The 18312-nt window shown below is 43.4% G+C and overlaps 1 protein-coding gene across 1 annotated transcript; it reads right to left on the bottom strand.

Annotated features, from left to right (window-relative positions):
- Window positions 1-13505: 13505 nt before the first annotated feature.
- Window positions 13506-14444, bottom strand: LOC141975505 (olfactory receptor 52P1-like). The gene has a single exon (XM_074935949.1). It carries the CDS (start codon window positions 14442-14444, stop codon window positions 13506-13508), a length of 939 nt encoding a protein of 312 aa, XP_074792050.1.
- Between the last annotated feature and the right edge of the window lie 3868 nt (window positions 14445-18312).

The raw sequence follows: 18312 nt of genomic DNA, 5'->3' as shown, positions 1-18312 counted from the left end.
TTGGACTTTTGGGACATTTCATGATTCTTTTTGTTGTAGGCAAAGAGCAGTCCCTGCATAAGCTGATGTACCTGCTGCTCTGCATGCTGGCGCTCACAGACATTGGCATATCTATGTCCATCATGCCGAAGGCACTGTGTATATTTTGGTTCAATTTGAAAGGCATTACTGTGGGTGGATGCCTCAGCCAGATGTTCTTTCTTCATTCAGTTTCTATGATGCACTCCGCCATCCTCGTGACAATGGCCTTTGATCGCTATGTCACCATATGTGTCCCTTTGAGATACATCATCATCCTTCCCAATGCACAATTAGCTTCAGATGCCTGTGCAGCCTGATGATATTCTCTCTCCAGCCGGGAGATGTACTCCTCCAACACTACCCCCTCATCTCTGTGGGGGAAACCCAGGGCCAGAGCTACCTTCAGCCCTGGGTGTCAGCCAAACATTAAGAAGAATGGGAAAACCCAGTGGACTCATTCTGGATGTAATTATAAACATGAGGCATGGGCTCAGCATAGTCCTTCCAGTTCTCCTTTTGATCCAGATGCAGGGTTCCCAGCATATTCATGAGTGCTCGGTTGCACCGCTCAGTAGTCTCATTCCTTTGAGGGTGACAGGACGTGGTTCTGCTCTTTGAAGTCCTTAAGAGTTTCCAAAGCTGGACAAGGAGATTACTTTCAAAATTTCTCCCTTTGTCTGTATGTAGCCTTTCAGGGATGCCATAATGGCAGATAAACTATTTCCACATCACCTTGGCCACATTAGATGCCCGCTAGTCACGAGTAGAGTATGCCTGAGAATAGCAAGTGAAGTGGTCAATGATTAAAAGGACATTCTCGATGCCCCTTCCTGGGACGGTTCCAAGGGGAGAAGGTTGAGGCACACTAGCTGCAGAGGCCTACTGATATAGATTGAGGTAAGAGGAGCTTTGCATTCAGAGAGGACTCTCTGTCTTAGGCAGCACCATTCGCAAGAGAGGCAGCACCGCTGGATGGTGAATTGCATGTGTGTCTCTCGCCTGGGTGGCTGCCTGCCTGCCTGCCTCCATAAAGCCAGCTGGCTCATGGTCAGCAAGTCAGGTGACATGGAAGGTATCAAATCGCACCCCCTTCCTTATGCCCCCCTTTTCAGTCACCCAGACTGCCCATGTCAAAGGCCAGTGCTGGGTTTGACCCCACTGTCATAGTGAACACTTAGTACAGGGTCTAGGATGGCCTCCCTCTGGGTTCTCGTTCAGCACCAGCCACTTCCCTGACCTGCTGATCACTGCATGATGTTCGGACCACATACTGTTTATTAAACAGCAACTGTAAGAAAAATGAAGGAAAACTGGAAAGATGAAGGGAAATGATCTGTGGGGATAGGGACACCAGAAAGAGCCGTCTCTGGGATATAAGAAAACTTCATAGTCTGCTCTTGATACGTCTCAGGCCTCCTGCCCAGGCTCTGGCTTCCCTGTGCTGATACCTGGTGTCAGATACCTGCTGTGGCCACACAGCCCCAGGCTCAAGGTGACAGGACCCTTCTCCCCCGCATCTACCTTCCCATCAGGTCCACATCCCACCCTCTGGGTCCAGCCTTCAAGGGCCTCCTCTTTGGGGATGTCTCCCAGCACTGGGCCCTCTGCCCATGGTCCCAGCTTGCTCTCCCCACCTGTGCATCATGCTTGGCTGCCGTGTTATTTGTGGCATGGCCGGCATCCACTATCCTGGCTCTGGCCCCACATCTCCCTACTGTAGCTCATCCACTATCCTGGCTCCCCATTGGCACAGCTGGTTTGTGCTTCCCCATCTCCCGGTTCTGTTCTGCTCCAGCTGCAGCTCCCCAGCTCTGCCTCAGAACTGCTGCTCTGCCTCCGGCCCAGCTCCGGCTCTTCTGGCTTAGTGCTGCTGCTCTGCCTCCGGAAGAGCTCTGACTTTTTGGATGCGTCTCTGGACCATCTGGGTCAGGCTGGAGTTGCCAGATTTCTACTGCATTAATAGCTCAAAGTCCCTTAAAATGTTACCTAAAAGTAGCCCAATCAATTTCTTGAACCAATTTTTTTTTTCATTAACACATTGGTCTGTACATTATTAGATACTTAGTACAGAGTTGATTAAATAATAATTTAAAAAATGCTAGAAGCTCCAGCAGGAGTTCTTCCACATTAGCAACAAAGCTATGAAATGACAATCAAATTCAGAATCAAAACCCCTTTACTGGTGTTTGAAATATGCACATGAATTAATATATATTGTGATTTATATAGCCATGTAATGTGTTATGGGTCATTGAGGCCTGGTATGACTGACACATGCTTGTGATGAATATGTGTGTTGTGACTTAGTAACTGAAGCAAGAACTTAAGGTCAAGAACTATTAGAACTATTTATGCAAAAAACAATCTCGTTATGTTCTGGAAAAATACATAGAACCAACAGAAAAGGAAAGAACTTCTAGACTAATAAGAATTGGAGGACATGGTGGCCCGACAAGGGTTGTCTCTTTGGAATTGTGTGGGTAGAAGGCCTAGTTGTTACCTATCAGCTCTGTGTTCTTGGGGAACCGGCACACCATACACAGCCTTTCTGACTCATGAAGGACACCCTCCCCAGCCTCTTATCAAACCAAAACTGATCAGAAGAAAGACTTACAAAAAGCAATGAAAAAGCAGAGGGAGATACACCTATGCCCCTCCAGACAAGGGTGACAGGATTAAGGAAACTCCCTTAGCTTCATTTGCATCAAAGATGGGACAGGGAGGCATCTCCATTAGCATACAGAATGGAGAACAGAAATTCCAAGGCAAGAACTGTACTAAACTCTGGGATTAGGAAAGCACTGAAGCAGTGAATGATGGGAAATCTCTGCTCCAGATGTTAATGAACCCATGTCTGCACACACCCAGTTCAGTAATTATCAGAACAATTATAGTAAAAAATCCTCTCTTAGTATCCAAAATACTGAAGCTGTGTGATTGCATTGTAAGCTTCCTTGAAGGACCACTACCCAAACCCAGGAAAGATCAGTTCTTATTGTCTAGCCTGAACAAAACAACTTTGATATACTCCCTTAAATCATCAGTTTACCCACAAACAAACCTAGTGTTCTCCATTGAACCATTGTTATTTCCCTACAAAAACACCTACCCACAGTCAAGTAAGTGTTCTGGTGCCTGGATCCAAAATCTGCACCAGTTCCATTGGGACTTCACCTTTTCCTGACTGATCATGCTGGGGGCCCAGCACGCTGGACCCTCAACCACCACCAGCTGGGAACATCTAGGAACCCCGATCAAATCAAGCTTCATGGAGTGGTGAGAACCCAGCTCTCTCTTTTGCGCTCTCTCTCTCTCTCTCTCTCTTTCTCTAGGTATAGCCTTCTGACCCTGACTTGTGGGATCAGTTATCTGACTTTTGTAATTCAATTTAAGATATGTTTAATACTATAACTGTTTCGTTTGTTTGGATCTCCCATTAACTGGCAATACATAACTTTCATGGTTAACTGCTTCTCTCTCTTTCTCTTCCCCTCGTGCGTGTTTTTGGCTTCCCGATTTGCTCTGCAACAACGCTCCTCATACCTAAGCTAAAAATCCCTGCAGTGCTCAAAATTCCTGGGGGGTTTGCTCATCAGATGGGTTCCTACTAGCACTATTGTAACTTGAAAGTGGGGATAGGGAAGTGCCAAATCTGGGGCATATGAAGGTGGCAGTTTTGAAATGCTGATAACCCAGTCCACTAAGTCGAGGTACATATAACGGATGAGTTTGGGAGTGCTGATTAATCCAGGTTTCAGAGTAGCAGCCATGTTAGTCTGTATTCGCAAAAAGAAAAGGAGGACTTGTGGCACCTTAGAGACAAACCAATTTATTTGAGCATAAGCTTTCGTGAGCTTCTGATGAAGTGAGCTGTAGCTCACGAAAGCTTATGCTCAAATAAATTGGTTAGTCTCTAAGGTGACACAAGTACTCCTTTTCTTTTTGCTGATTAATCCAGTCATCTTAGAAGCATTTGGGTGTGTGTGTGTGTGTGTGTGTGTGTGTGTGCGCGCGCGCGCACGTGTGTGTTCATCTGATTTGGGGGCTGGAACATCTCAGCCCTGGGGAACCTAGGATCTGCAGGATAGCTCCATTGTGAGGGAACTTGCAGAAGGGAGAAGTAGAGCTCTGCAGGAGAACACAAGTGACAGAAGCAGTGCATTGATAGAATTACAGAAACCACCCCCAGAAGAGTAACACTAATAAATGAGCATACCCCAAAGTAACAGGCAAATCTGATAACATAGTAAACAGAGACAATGAACCAATGACCCAAGGAAATGGTCTATAAATGGTTACTTGTGATTTATTCAAGTTGGAGTCTTTTATTGATCCAGATCCTCGTGTGGATACAGATGTGGTTTTCTCTGGCTCCCCACGTCTTATGATCTTATGATTGGAAGGAATCTTGACTGGCCATTGGGCCTATTCTGATCTTTTTGAGACTATGTTTTAGTATGTTTGGAGTGTGATTGTGGACTGAGGAAGGTTTGTTTTGAAATCAAAAAAGAGCATTTAGAGACCTATGTACCAAGACTGTGTCCGCTATCTGCCTGCTCCCATCCTGCAGGGAAACCTCTATTGCAGGGTGTAACCTGTGGCCCAGAATGTGGAGCAGGGAGAGATATTAAGGAGTGCCGGATTTCGAGATGGGGTCTTACAGTGTTGGGAGAGTCCTTACTGAAGATTAAAATGGGTGACTCCTTCTTTGTGAACTTTGTGAGAAATTTATGCGAGAGAGAAAAAAAAGTGTGGGGAGATTGCATGTGCTGTTAATTTAATACTGTTTAAACCATTGTTTAAGAGGAGAAGTAAAGGGGTGGAAGAGGCACCCCAGTAAACTAAAGCTAAATCCCCTTCTCTGTTCAAGAAGGAGATTATTGCACTTGGGACGTGCCACTGGTGGGCTCCTAGTGTAATAATGGATACCTTAGAAAATATGTTTGAGACATATGTACAGTTGTGCAAACCTAATGCCAGTAAAAAGCAAATAGCCGAAGAATGGCTGTTGTGGAAAGCTGTAAACAAAGAAATTGCATGTAAAGGGGAAATCTGTGCAGAGTTACAACATTACAAGAAGAAAAGGAGGACTTGTAGCACCTTAGAGACTAACAAATTTATTTGAGCATAAGCTTTCGTGAGCTACAGCTCACTTCATCGGATGCATGCAGTGGAATACAGATTAACACGGCTGAAACCTAACATTACAAGAGAATTTTAAAATTTTCCAGAAAAAATTTGGAGTGCGAAGTGAGGCAGGCACAGATAATGCAAACACAATTAGAACTAATGGAGAAACAAAATACAGAATTGGAGAAAAGAACGATGGACTGGGAAAAGGTTAAAACAGAGAAAGATAAATTAGACCATCAGGTGATAGGAATAAAACAGTTAATTCAATATTTGACCAAGGAAAAGAAAGAGGAGAATGCAAGTTTCTCATAGCTCAGTGCTCTTCATTATTTTTGAAGTGGGAGCCACTTTGGCAAAAAAGTGTCAAAGTGAGAGCCAATGTGTGGGATGCAGGAGTGAGGACTGCGGGGTGGAGCCGGGGATGAGGGGTTCAGGGCTCAGGAGGGGGCTCAGGGCTGGCGCAGAGAGTTGGGATGTAGTGGGAGGGGGAGGGCTCTGACTGGGGGTACAGGATCTGGGATGGGGGCTGAGGATAAGGAATTTGGGGTGCAAGCAAGCTGCCCCGGGGCTGGAGCCAGAGGACTCCCCACAGCCCTCTCCCTGCCAGCAGCAGCTAGCTCCAGGGAAGGGGCTTGTTGTGTCCCCCTGCCGGCAGGCAGTATAGATCTCTGAAGGAAGGGGCCCCCTCTCTTAGAGGGAATTTAGGGAGATGCACTTAGGGTCAGTGGGAGCCACTATTGGCTCCAGGGACTAGCGGTGAAGAATCAGATAAGGAGCCACATTTTATCACAGATTTGGCAAATTGTTTTTTTTTTTTTTGCCATTCCCTTGCATCCTCATTACTGGGCCCTCTTTATGCTTACTTTTAAAGGACAACAATACTTATTTAAAAAAATTCCCCAGGGCCTGCATTGTGCTCTGCCTTTTATGCACCTACATCTGGTGCAAATGCTGGATTATCCTAAGAGTATCGAGAGAATGCCACCTCATATGAAGATGCTATATTAGTGTGAGGGGACACTGAAGAGGAAGTGACTGAGCGGACTAGAAAAGGGTTGAGACTCATACAGGAAATGGGTTCAAGGCTATTAGAGAGAAAGCCCAACTAGTGCATAGGAGAGTGAATTATTTGGGGGGGGGTGACCCTAGGGGAATAAGGAATTCAGGTAGATCAACAAAAGGTGAAACCATTCATGAATTTACTAAGGCCAGAGAATTCTCATGCATTGAGGGTGACGTTGGGAGGATCAACTATTGAAGGAAACACGTCTGGAATTTCATCATTATCACAGGACCTTTGTGTCATTTACTAAAAAAATAAGGTAGAATGGAAGTGGGGGCCTGAAGAAGAAAAAGCTTTCTGTAATTTAAAACAAGCCTTGATGCAGGCTCCAGCATTGAAATTCCCTGAGACAGATAAGCCATTTGTGATTAAGTTGTCAGGGACCCTACAGGGTCTAGCGGTGGTATTAATACAAGACACTGACAGGAAGTTGATACCAGTAGCATACAAGTCTAGAAGATTAACAGCCACAGACCAGCAGCTTGTGATGTGTGAAAAAAGCAAGAATGAAATGAAAAATATTGGAATAATAAAGCGGATGCTTTAGCTAAATTAGCAGCAAAGGAACCTTTGGGAGTTATGGTAGTTACTAGCGCTCAAGCCATAAAACAGGAGGTTAAACCTGAGGAAAGAATAAGAAAAGAGGGGAGATAAGGGACATCTTACAAACTTCAAAGAGAGGAGATTATTAACTTGTATCACTCTCTGGCCCTCAAGGAATAAAGAATAATCTCTTTAAGGTAAAACAATTTGGAATATGGTCTAAAGTGCAAGAGGACGTAGAAAACTTTGTTAAAAACTGCATAAGATGGGCAGCAAATGGAATAGACCACCAAATTCGGGACCCTTGTTGCACCAAAGAATTGTGGGGCCATTGAGTACAATACAGGATGATTATATTGATAAATTGCCTAAGATCCAAAGGGGAAATCAGTATTTATTAGTGATAGTAGATTATTTTCTGGATGGGTGGAGGCAATTCCCACCAGAAATCATAGTGCAGAGACTATTCCTGAGAAGTTGTGGGAAGTAGTGTTTAGTAGATATAGGACTTCAAAAATAATTGAATCAGATACTGGGCCACATTTTAGAAGAGAAGTTTATTAAACATTTATTAAAAGCTTTAGGAGTAAAACAACAACTACATATCCCCTATCATCCTCAATCATCAGGGACAGTAGAAAGAATGAATTGAACTATTAAACAAGCTCTACGCAAAGTAGTGTAAGAAACAGGCAAAGATTGGGATGATAAATTACCAGTGGTGTTACCAGCCATCTGAAGTAGTGATTGATTGGGTACTGGTTACCACCCTTATCAAATTCTCTTTGGAAGGCCTATGAGATTGTGGAACCCTTTATTTTATCCAGAAGAAGAAGAAGAAGAGGTGTCAATTATTCAATGGGTAAGGGAGTTACTGATAGAAATTAAGAAAATGGAATTAAAACTGAATGCCACTATTGAAAAAGCAAGAGACTACATGGATTCTTATGTGGCTCAGGACAGTAAATTATGAAAAAATAGGAGATAGAATAATGTATTTGAAATTAATAGAGAAAAATCATGTTCTGGAGTCTAGATGGGTTGGACCTTTTTCCATCCTGGATAAAATTTCACCTACTGTAGTGAAGATTAACAGGGGTGAAAAGGGAAAGTGAGTCCACACATCACAATTAAAGATGTGTCCTAAAGATTAAATAACATTCCTTTAGTTATTATGAGAACAATCTGAATATGAGTATTCTGAACTGTACCTTTTTGAGTTTGGGATTTGATACAGTCACCCTAGATGTGACTAATGAACAAGAATTGGCTAATACATCAGTCAACAGCTCTCCGTTTATGGGAATGTGGGGTACTGGTAAATCCTTCCATGATAATAAGATTGAGTTGCTTCAGTAAAATTAATTGGGGAATATATTTTCAGGGATAAGTCAAGTTTTTATGTTTATTACCAGATCCCAGTAAACAAGATTGCACCAGGAATCATGGCAGACAAGAAGTAATGGAGGGGAGAAGTAATTGAAGCCCCAACTATTGTGTATCAAATAATTGGGTTGGAGAGAGCGCAAGTAAATATAAGTGCACAACATCCGGAGCGTATGCCATATGCCGCACCTCTATCACAAGCATGGCAACAACAGTGGGGAGATGGTATAATACAAAATAAAAGAGGTAAAGGGGAATATATTGTAGGTGGCATTGGCGCTGGAGTTTTAAACTCATTTGATATTGAGACGTTACAAGGGAAACTGTCAGCTTTGGGTAAGATTTTTGAGGGCTGTACAGAAAGATGTGACGCCCAATTTTGGTGCATTATCGGAACAAGGTATAAGAAGCGGGGAACTCCAATTCAAACAAGCCCAAACCTTCACAACATCTCTAAATGTGAATATATTTGGTGTGTCTGAGATTGACAGTGGAACTGTGCCAGCAATATGATGTGTACAGATGTCAATTTATGGGCTATATTACATAGAGAGAATGGTTAATCTGTTAAATAATGGGCAGTGGCCTTTTGAGTGGTTCAAAGATCCTCATATATGGAATCAACGAATTGTAGGAAAGAAGAAATATATGGAATTTAATTGGAATAAAACCACCCTTGAGGGGAGAGTGGGAAGGCAGAATGCTGTTACACAACACAAGGAAGCAAAGAAAACCAATAATGGCCTGGGTGTTGCCAAAAAGTATTAATGGAGAGTTATTGCAAAAAGAAATTAGTGGGACACATGATTCAAGAAGAAAGGGATTATAAGTTAGGAAAATTCAGGAAACATTGTGAAGAGCGGGGATGAAGTAAATGGGTGTGTCCAGAACTAATGTGGTCCCTAGAGGGATGCCGTTTGAATCATTCAAGTGGACAATGTACCATGGAATATTTAGCCTCTGGTGGCACAAGAGTGTGTCATTTAGGCAATGGGTGTATTCGTGTGGTAACCACTGAGAAAGATGTATTTTGAGGAAGTATGACAGAAAAAGGCCCAATTGAATCATGTAAATGTAATGTAACAGAGGTAATTATTAATGGGATTATTTACTGAGGACTTCTATTTCTATAAAAAGACATTATCTGGGAACCAAAAGATGTAGATTGGTCCTTTGATTTGGGGATACATTGGGAACAGCGGGGAAAATTGATCGATAAAAGTGACAAAAAACAGGCAATATGCAAAAGATTTATCTATCTAAGTCTGCTGAGCTGGGAAAAATCAACATTCTGATGCACAATGGTCAAACATTAAACCTGGGGAAAGAAGGAGAAGAATTGACAGTCCATCATTGGTTTGATGTTTTGAAAGGATGGTCTCCCAGTGTCATAGCTTCTAAATTTAATGCTACATCCTATTGTGATATTATTTGTGGCACCTTAGAGACTAACCAATTTATTTGAGCATAAGGTTTCATGAGCTACAGCTGTGAGCTATATGCTCAAATAAATTGGTTAGTCTCTAAGGTGCCACAAGTACTCCTTTTCTTTCTGCGAATACAGACTAACACGGCTGTTACTCTGAAACCTGTGATATTATTTGCATTAATGATTTTGTTAACCTTTATTATGCTATGTTTATACTACTGAATAAGAAAGTGACAAGAAATTTCAGAGAAAGTTGTATATAAAATTGAATACCTTGCAAAATTATAAAGTGATATAATATTTAATGGCATTAATCATGTATCAAGAGTGCAGAATGTTGGAATCTCTCTCTCTCTCTTCATGTAATATGTTATGGGTCATTGAGGCCTGGTATGAATGACACATGCAGATATGAATACATGTGTTGTGACATAACAGCTGAAGCAAGAACTTAAGTTCAAAATGTCAAGAACTATTACAACTTTTGTGCAAAAAACAATCTTGCTATGTTCTGGGAAAAATACAGAGAACCAACAGCAATGGAAACAACAGCTACACTGATAAGAATTGGAGGACATGGTGGGCCACCCTGGATTGTCTCTATGGAATTGCATGGGTAGAAGACCTTGTAAACAAAGGCAAATGGACGGAATGGACTATAATTGGTCCTTCTGATTTTTGCAAGTCAGAGTTTTTTATTGATCCAAAGCCCTGTGTGGTGTGGTTATCTATGTGTTTTTCACCGGCTCACCACATCTTATGATTCGAAGGAATCTTGACTGGCCATTTGGACTATTCTGGTCTTTTTGAGACTCTAGTATAATATGTTTGCGGTATGAATGTAGAGTGAGTAAGGTTTGTTTTGTAATCAATTAAGAGTGTATCAAGTATTGTATACCGACACTATGTCCAGTAACTTCATGCTCCACATTGCATAGTAAGACCTCTATGGTGGGGTTTAACACTAGTACCTGTATTCCAATAGAGTTTTGGCAGTTGTTTCAAACAAAAAAGTAGCTAATGGTGGCAAAAAAAAATCCAAAAGTAGCGCAAAACATACATAGTGTAAAAACAACAATAACATTATTACATTATTTATGTCTAATTGCATTCAGTGATGGTGGTCAATGTCCACATTTTGTGTTGAATTAGTTAGTTACTGTTAGTTTTTATTTGGTTTATCCTCCAGCTTTCCTGAAGGATTGGACATAAAAAAAAATCATTTAAATTGTACTCACATATCACAAAGAAGTTCAGCATTGTAGTTTCTTTCTGTTCTCTTTAGCTCTCTGAAAGTGTATGATTATATACTGCAGGTCGTACCTCTCTACACCGGTAGTCCCTGGTCCGGCAACATCCGTTGTCCAGCATAGGTGGAGCGTGCCAGCAGGTCCCGCCCAGGGTCACAGATGCTGGCCCCAGGTCCCCGCTGCCAGCATTTCTGCAGCCACCCAGGGTCCCAGCTACATGTCCCAGGTCCCTGTCGGCCCCCTCCGCAGCTGCCCAGGGAGCCACCGGCCTCAGGTCCCAACCGCCAGCCCCTCTGCAGCCAGCAGGGTCCCAGCCACTGGGCTCCACTCCTGGCCCCGACCTGGGGCCCCACAGCCTCCCCCAGCTGTGGTCCCAGCCTGGGCCAGTGCGGGACATGGACAGAGGTAAGGCTGGGTGTAAGGAACCAGACATATGCATGGTAACTTTGCCTTAGCACAACATACAGGGTGTTGCCTGTAAGTTTCTTCTGTTACACCCAAACCACTTTAATATAAACCTATTATAACCTACTATAATAAAACAAATAATCAAAACCATAAAGAAATAAGAAATCTGGAAGAAAATAAGTCTCTATAGTAGAGCAAGCAGGTTAGCCATATAGGCTACATGCCCCTTTTTGTTGTGGTGATTTGTAAAATGAACCTCGTCACACAAATATGGATGTGGATGGTCAGGCATTTGTGTGGATAGTTTCATTACTATTTTCCACCTCTCAAAATGGATGAAGAGTATCATAAAAATGATACTCTGGACCCTGGTGTGTTTTTGGGATATGTACCATATATATAGGCTCCATCATCAGTGTTTGGTACTGACCTAGGTCTTTGAAGTTTTTGCTTATATTCTTTGAGTTTGCACTAGGTACATTCATAAATAATTCCTCTTGTAATTTCTTGGACAATAACCCATCCTTTTACTTCAACATCTACGTTAGGGATTGTTGAAAACTTATTACCTTTACTCATTAATTGGGTAATAGCTTGTTTGGCTTTATCCATATTGTTAGTAATTTCTATGAGGTGGGTCTCCTTACGAGCCAACAATGACTTTAATTGTAATCCTAGCAGGGGAATATAGACAAGAAATGCAGGTGACTTTGGATAATTAAATCCTGAGAGGCTGGGTTAAACGGGATGACGATGATGTTTTTAAAGGTGGGAATAGGGGAAATTACTTGATTCCCTAACAAAGTAAGTTGCTTGGAGTAAAACAAATTTGTGTCTGTGAAAGGACAATCCAAGGGACCATATTGGTACCTTTTTGATTGGTTACCATGCAAAATTGGCTGTTTCCAGCATAGGTCACCCTCTTCGTCAGAGTCTTCCCCTTGGTCAGCCTCACCAGGAATGATGATGATGATTTATTCTGTAAATCCTCTCCCTATAGGCCACACAAAACAGTGTCTGTCTCAAACACATTACACCTACAGATGTACTGAGGCCCTTGACCTCTATTTTCAGCTCCCCAAATATTCAAGGTTTTCCATTGGACTGTTAGTCCCTTCAAAGCTTATTTAAAGATCATAGGCCTCAAGACATATGTTGTTAGGATATAGATATTCAGGCCTGTCTGCAAAAGCCTGTACTTTAAGAATTTAGGGGTATTCTTATCACTTGGCTAGTTCTAGAGGTATAAAAGAAAGAATCAAAATCACTGTCTGCTGGTGTAAGGGCCCTCTCTTACTGTGACTGTCTGAGGCCCTGTTCTTAGGCTAAGGCCTTTGGCTAAGCAGCAGAGGCAGCCATAAGCCAGGAAGCGAACAGTCACATCCTCACATTCCAAACTAGTCACATTGAAAGAAGGTGCTATTGGGCTGTTAGGAATACAATCCTGTCCTGAATACAATCCTGTCCTGATAATTCCTATCACCTCCAGAGAAAGGGAAGTGCCTAGAAAATGTAAAAGGAAACTTAGTTTGATAGCATACTGTCTGGCAAGAACTCACTTATCAATAGCTGGGATGTGAAATCCTCACTTCTGTATTGTTTTGTCATTAGAGTTCCAACTTTGCTATTGTTTGTCTGTATAATCTCTGTCTGGTTCTGTGATTGTTTCTGTCTGCTGTATAATTAATGTTGCTGGGTGTAATCTAATTAAGGTGGTGGGATATAATTGGTTAGCTAATCATGTTACAATATGTTAGGATTGGTTAGTTAAATTTCAGTAGAATGATTGGTTAAGGTATAGCTAAGAATATTACTATATAAATTAGGGGCAAACAGGAAGTAAGTTGGGATTCGAAAATATGGAAAAAGGAACTTGTATTTAAGCTTGCTGGAAGTTCACCCCAATAAACATCGAATTGTTTGCACCTTCGGACTTCGGGTATTGTTGTTCTCTGTTCATGCGAGAAGGACCATGGAAGTGGCAGAGTGAAGGAATAAGCTCTCTAACATATGTTAACTAGTTAAAGCTAATATCTTACAGATAGTGGTCTGTCAGTTTCTTGCATTACTACTGAATCTAATGAAAAACAGAATATAATGCAAAGCAGTGAATATAATAGAGCTGGGCTACAGTAGCAGTGAATATGACAAAGGCAAACTCGCCCAATGGGCTACGGAACTCAGCCAAACTGGGACATAACACCCTTCATTAATGAGGAGATATCCTTTCCCCCTCTTGTCACACAGGTTTAAAGTCAGTCACCCCCACTGATCACCTTCTGCAGGTGTATTTGCCCACTTTGTCATGAAGCTCTTTGGTTTTGATCCCATAAATGATAGGGTTCAGCATGGGAGGGAGGAGCAAATACAGGTTGGCCAAGATGATGTGAACATGGGGAGCGATGCCCTGACCAAACCTGTGAGTCACGCTGGTGAGGAAGCCGGGAGTATACGTCATCAGCATCACACAGATGTGGGCTGTGCAGGTGTTGAGGGCTTTCTGGTGGGCTCTCTTGGAGGAGATTCTGAGGACGGCCCTGATGATCAGACTGTAGGACAGAGCAATGAGTGTCAGGTCGATCCCAATGACCACAAACACTATAACAAAACTATACATCCTGTTCACCATGATGTCCCCACATGATATTTTCACCACAGCCATGTGCTCGCAGTGTGTTTGGAGGATACTGCGGTCGGCACAGAATGGCAACCTGCTCAGGAGCAGGGGCAGAGGCAGCATGCAGATAACAGATCTGATCAAAGCCACAAGCCCTAGCTTAGCTATTCGTGCATTGGTGAGGATGGCGGCATATCTCAGAGGGTTACACATGGCAACATAGCGATCGAAGGCCATTATCACAAGAATGGCTGACTGCATAAAAGAAACCGTGTGAAGTAAGAACATCTGAGTGAGGCAGCCACCCACTGTAATGTCTTTCAAATTGAACCAAAATATACACAGTGCCTTTGGCACGACGAAGGTAGATGTGGCGATGTCTGTGAGTGCGAGCAGGCAGATTAGCAGGTACATTGGCTTGTGGAGGGTCTGCTCTTTACTTACAACAAAAAGAAGCATAATATTTCCGAAAAGACTGATAAGGTAGGAAGTAGAGAAAGGGATGGAAATCCAGATGTGTCCAGCTTCCAGACCAGGGATACCCATTAGGATGAATATTGAACGGTCAGATGTGGTGAAGTTGAAAGTTGCCATGAAATCATCAATGTGTCGATCAACCTCAGAAATACTCAAGGTGCCTGTGAAGGGAGAGAAGCACAGTGAGGGGGGTTACACACTTTATACAACAGTTGGTATGGTAAATGTTTTATAGTTATTAACAATCTAGAAAGGGGATGAGCAGTGAGGTGGCAACATTTGCAGATGGCACCAGATTATGTAGGTCATAGTCAAATCCAGAGAAGTCCCCAGAAGGAGCTAACCAAGCCAGGTGAATAGGCAGCAGGATAGCAGATGAATTTTAATGTCAATAACTTCAGAGTGTATGCCCATTCACGGGAAAAGTTGAACTCTTCAAACACTTCACAAGGTTCTAATTTTACTGTGTGAATCCAGGACAGGGACCTGGGCTTCATGGTACACAGCTCTGTGAAACCATTCTCAAAATGCAAACATGGACAGAAACTAAGCAGAAACATTGAATTCCAAGAGGATTGGGATGGAGAATCATACAGAAAATACAATGCCATGAGATCAGTCAGTCAGTGCTTCACTCTCCCCTAGACTCCTCTGTGCAGTATAGGAGATCCTTTTCACACAGGATATTGCAGAAATGGAGGGGTTCCGGCATGTGCAACAAGAATGACCAAGAGCCTGGGGAAACTCTTGTATGGAGAGAGATTGAGAGACTGGGATTGTTACTTTACAAAGGATATGAATAAAAAGGGACATGAGAAAAGTCTATAAAATATTGATTGGGGTCTCATAACACAAGATCTAGAAGACATTGGGAATGTACGGACCTCTCCCCAGGAGTCAGCTGGAGACATTTTGCCTGCAAGCTCGTGCCTGAGCGTGCAGAAAGCATTTTTACTATTCATGACCCTGTTGAACTTATTGTAAGGGGAGAAATTCTCATGTGACCATGGTGCCTTGAAAATGTTACACTAGGTGTGCGTTTCAGGAGCCTGAGGGATCCCATGGCGTACTGCATGGATGAACGTTTTTGGGGAGAAAAATAATGATTTGACCAAATTAAATCTCTGCACAGTGGAATGTATGTACAACTCTCACCATGAATGACTGGCTAGCAAATGGTCACAGAACATCCTGGGTTTAACGTGTGTGTTCCAGCGGCCCACTGTCTCTGAGTGCTGCCAATGGCTCCTGCACGTGGCACCTGTATTTATCTAGGCCCTCCTTTGTCCCAGAGATTCTCACTCTCATTATATAGTGTGCATAATTCTCAGCTTGTGATTTGTTCCTGTTCTGCACCTAGATCAGTAGCTCAGGTGTGCTGGTATTTGCCACTCTGTGAGGTTTCTCACCGGAGAGACACAGTCATTGATTACCCCACAGCCAGTGGAGAAGGTGTGACTGGCGACACCTCACCCCCTGTAAAGGAGGAGCTGTGGGGAGCATGGGGTGGCTTGGAGGTTGTGGGAGCCAGGGATGACTGGGGAACATGGAGAAGACACTGGCGACCAGCGTGCTTTTGGAATTGGGGCACCCTGGGATGGGGAAGGAGAGTACGGACAGGGGGTCAGAGTATGATGGGAGATAGAAGCAGCAACCCCCAGCACAGCCCGCTTCTCTGTGTACAGCCTGTTCCCTGCCCCCGTAATGCTCATTACCGCCTGCCTGCCCAGGTACATCTCACTCCCTGCCCCAGAATCTCCATGATGGCCACTTGTTCATGTATGTTTCCCACCCCCACAACTTCCCACCATGCCACAGATTGGTACTCGTCACACAGGATCAAAACCAGGTGCCAGACCCCATAGCGACAGCTCACAGAAATATCTCCTCAGACGAGGTTAAACTCAGTGTCTGCCTGCACCCGGGAAGAAGGGGAGATCAGCCTGAACTGCCTTTCTGGGGGTGAAGGGAACCCCAGCAGCAGCTCAGCCTGTGCAGGGAAGGAGAGAGGGACAGACCCAGCGGGAGGGAGAGACGACGTGGAGACTAAAATGAGCCAGCATGAGTAACTCTGCCTCAAAATGACACAAACTTTACCATATTGCAGCCTGTTAGAAACCCAGACATACCTTCCTGAGGCTGCTTTTCCATGTTGGCAATTGCTGATGTTTCCACAAGGCTGTAGCTGCGTTGCCCAGGTGAGGAAGGATGGTCTGGATGGGGGACGGTGTCAGAGACAGTCTGCTATGGTGTGGTCCACGTTCCGTTACAGTCTGAGACACCCCCCACCCCAGGAGGCCTCGTTATGCCTTTTTGGTCTGTGCATTAGGCAGGGTGTGCATTCTCTATTTCACCCAATTTTAGGACCCTGTGACACTGTGATCTGGGTACTGCACATTCCACCACTTCCCCAACCCACATACATACACAGCACTGTGCGTTTCTGGACCTCTCCTAGTGAGATTTCCAATGCTGCCTGGTTTCCTCTATGCCAGAAAAATGTTTTTATTTGTACTGCCTTTTGGAGCTTCTTGTCCTCTCCAGACCCAGAGATGCAGGGCTAAAGAGAGAGAAGACCCCTCTCCTCCTTGAAAAAATGGTTATTCTGATTGCTTTGAACCTTTTTCCATTGATTTCAATGGGACCAGATTCACTCTTGGTGTTAAACGTTTGGCTCCGAGCTATGAAAATCATGGCTTCGGATCCTGCTATTCTGTTAGGGTGGTGAAAGTGTCTGAAGGAAACTCCCAGTTTACTTGGCATTCCGAGACCAGGCATGAAAGATGGAGATTGTGAAACACATGGGCCCTGATATTTCTCTCAGAGAGGCCAGTGTCAATCTGCAATGACCCTGTGCAGGTAGAATGTCAGAGAAGAAACTTGCCAGTGTGTGGCCCATTCTTGTTGTGATCCCTCTGGTAACACAGATACCCACTGCAAAGGCTTTGGCTGTACTACCTAATGGCTCAGCCCCCCATCCTCATACACACACACACAAAAGAAGCTATTGAGACAGATAGAAGGACACCGGAGGCGACAAGGAACTGATCTTAAAATCAAATATTTGTCTAAACTATTTCCAATATTTTTGAAATTCCAATTTTACCAGATAAAACTCTTGGTGTTTTTGACGATACTAAATAGTTCAAGTCACTGTGCTAGTGAATTTCTGCCCAGATGGTTCTTGACTTGAACCTGTGAGCCCTAAGCACTAACTTTAATGTAGAAACAGACAACTTACCGCAGTCCCACTCCTCAGAGAGAGGAAATCACCTTCTGGCAACAGAAAAGCAGAGTCTCACGTCTGATACTCACCTTACTGGACAGCCACCTTTATGATTTCCCTGTACAGTCCCTGGGGACTCTCAGGTTGACAGGACTCACAGGCAATTCCCTTGGCTCCGAGAGCAGTGGCTTGAGAAGAAATTAGACCCTGGAGAACATCAGCCTGAGAGCCTCCCCTGGGAGTGAATAAATAATTTGCCAAAAACAAGGGCTCAGATTGTCAGGGCAAACTGAGTCTTGCAAACTGTTGAGCCAAGCAATTGACAATGGCTTTCTTTTCTGTATTTAATGTACTTCCATCTGCACTATGCTTGGGAATGCTGCCACAAGATATGGGCAAAAAAGGAACATATTCAATTGATTGTAGCAACATCCCACTCCAACCGCCCATGCAGTTGTAATGTACATTGCATTAGCCTCTGAAAAGTCACTGCCACCATGTGGAGGAAAAATGATGTGATCCTGAATTGATGCAAGTTGAAGGGTATGGAAAAAAAATTCTCTCTGAATTCTTGCATCAAAGATATTTGCGAGTATCCCTTTGTGAACTCTGAAGTGGATATATATCTCGCTGCTCAAACTCTTCCAATAGTTCATCCACTCTCCGCAACAGGTAGCATGAAATTTCAATACTGTGTTGATCTTTCTGAAATTGATTCAGAAACGGCTTGTGTTATCCTTTGTGAAAACTCATACTATG

This window comes from Natator depressus, chromosome 1 (genome assembly GCF_965152275.1).
Source record: "Natator depressus isolate rNatDep1 chromosome 1, rNatDep2.hap1, whole genome shotgun sequence".
NCBI lineage: Eukaryota > Metazoa > Chordata > Testudines > Cheloniidae > Natator > Natator depressus.
The sequence above is the reverse complement of the archived record's forward strand: the minus strand, read 5'-3'. Positions and strand labels throughout refer to the sequence as shown.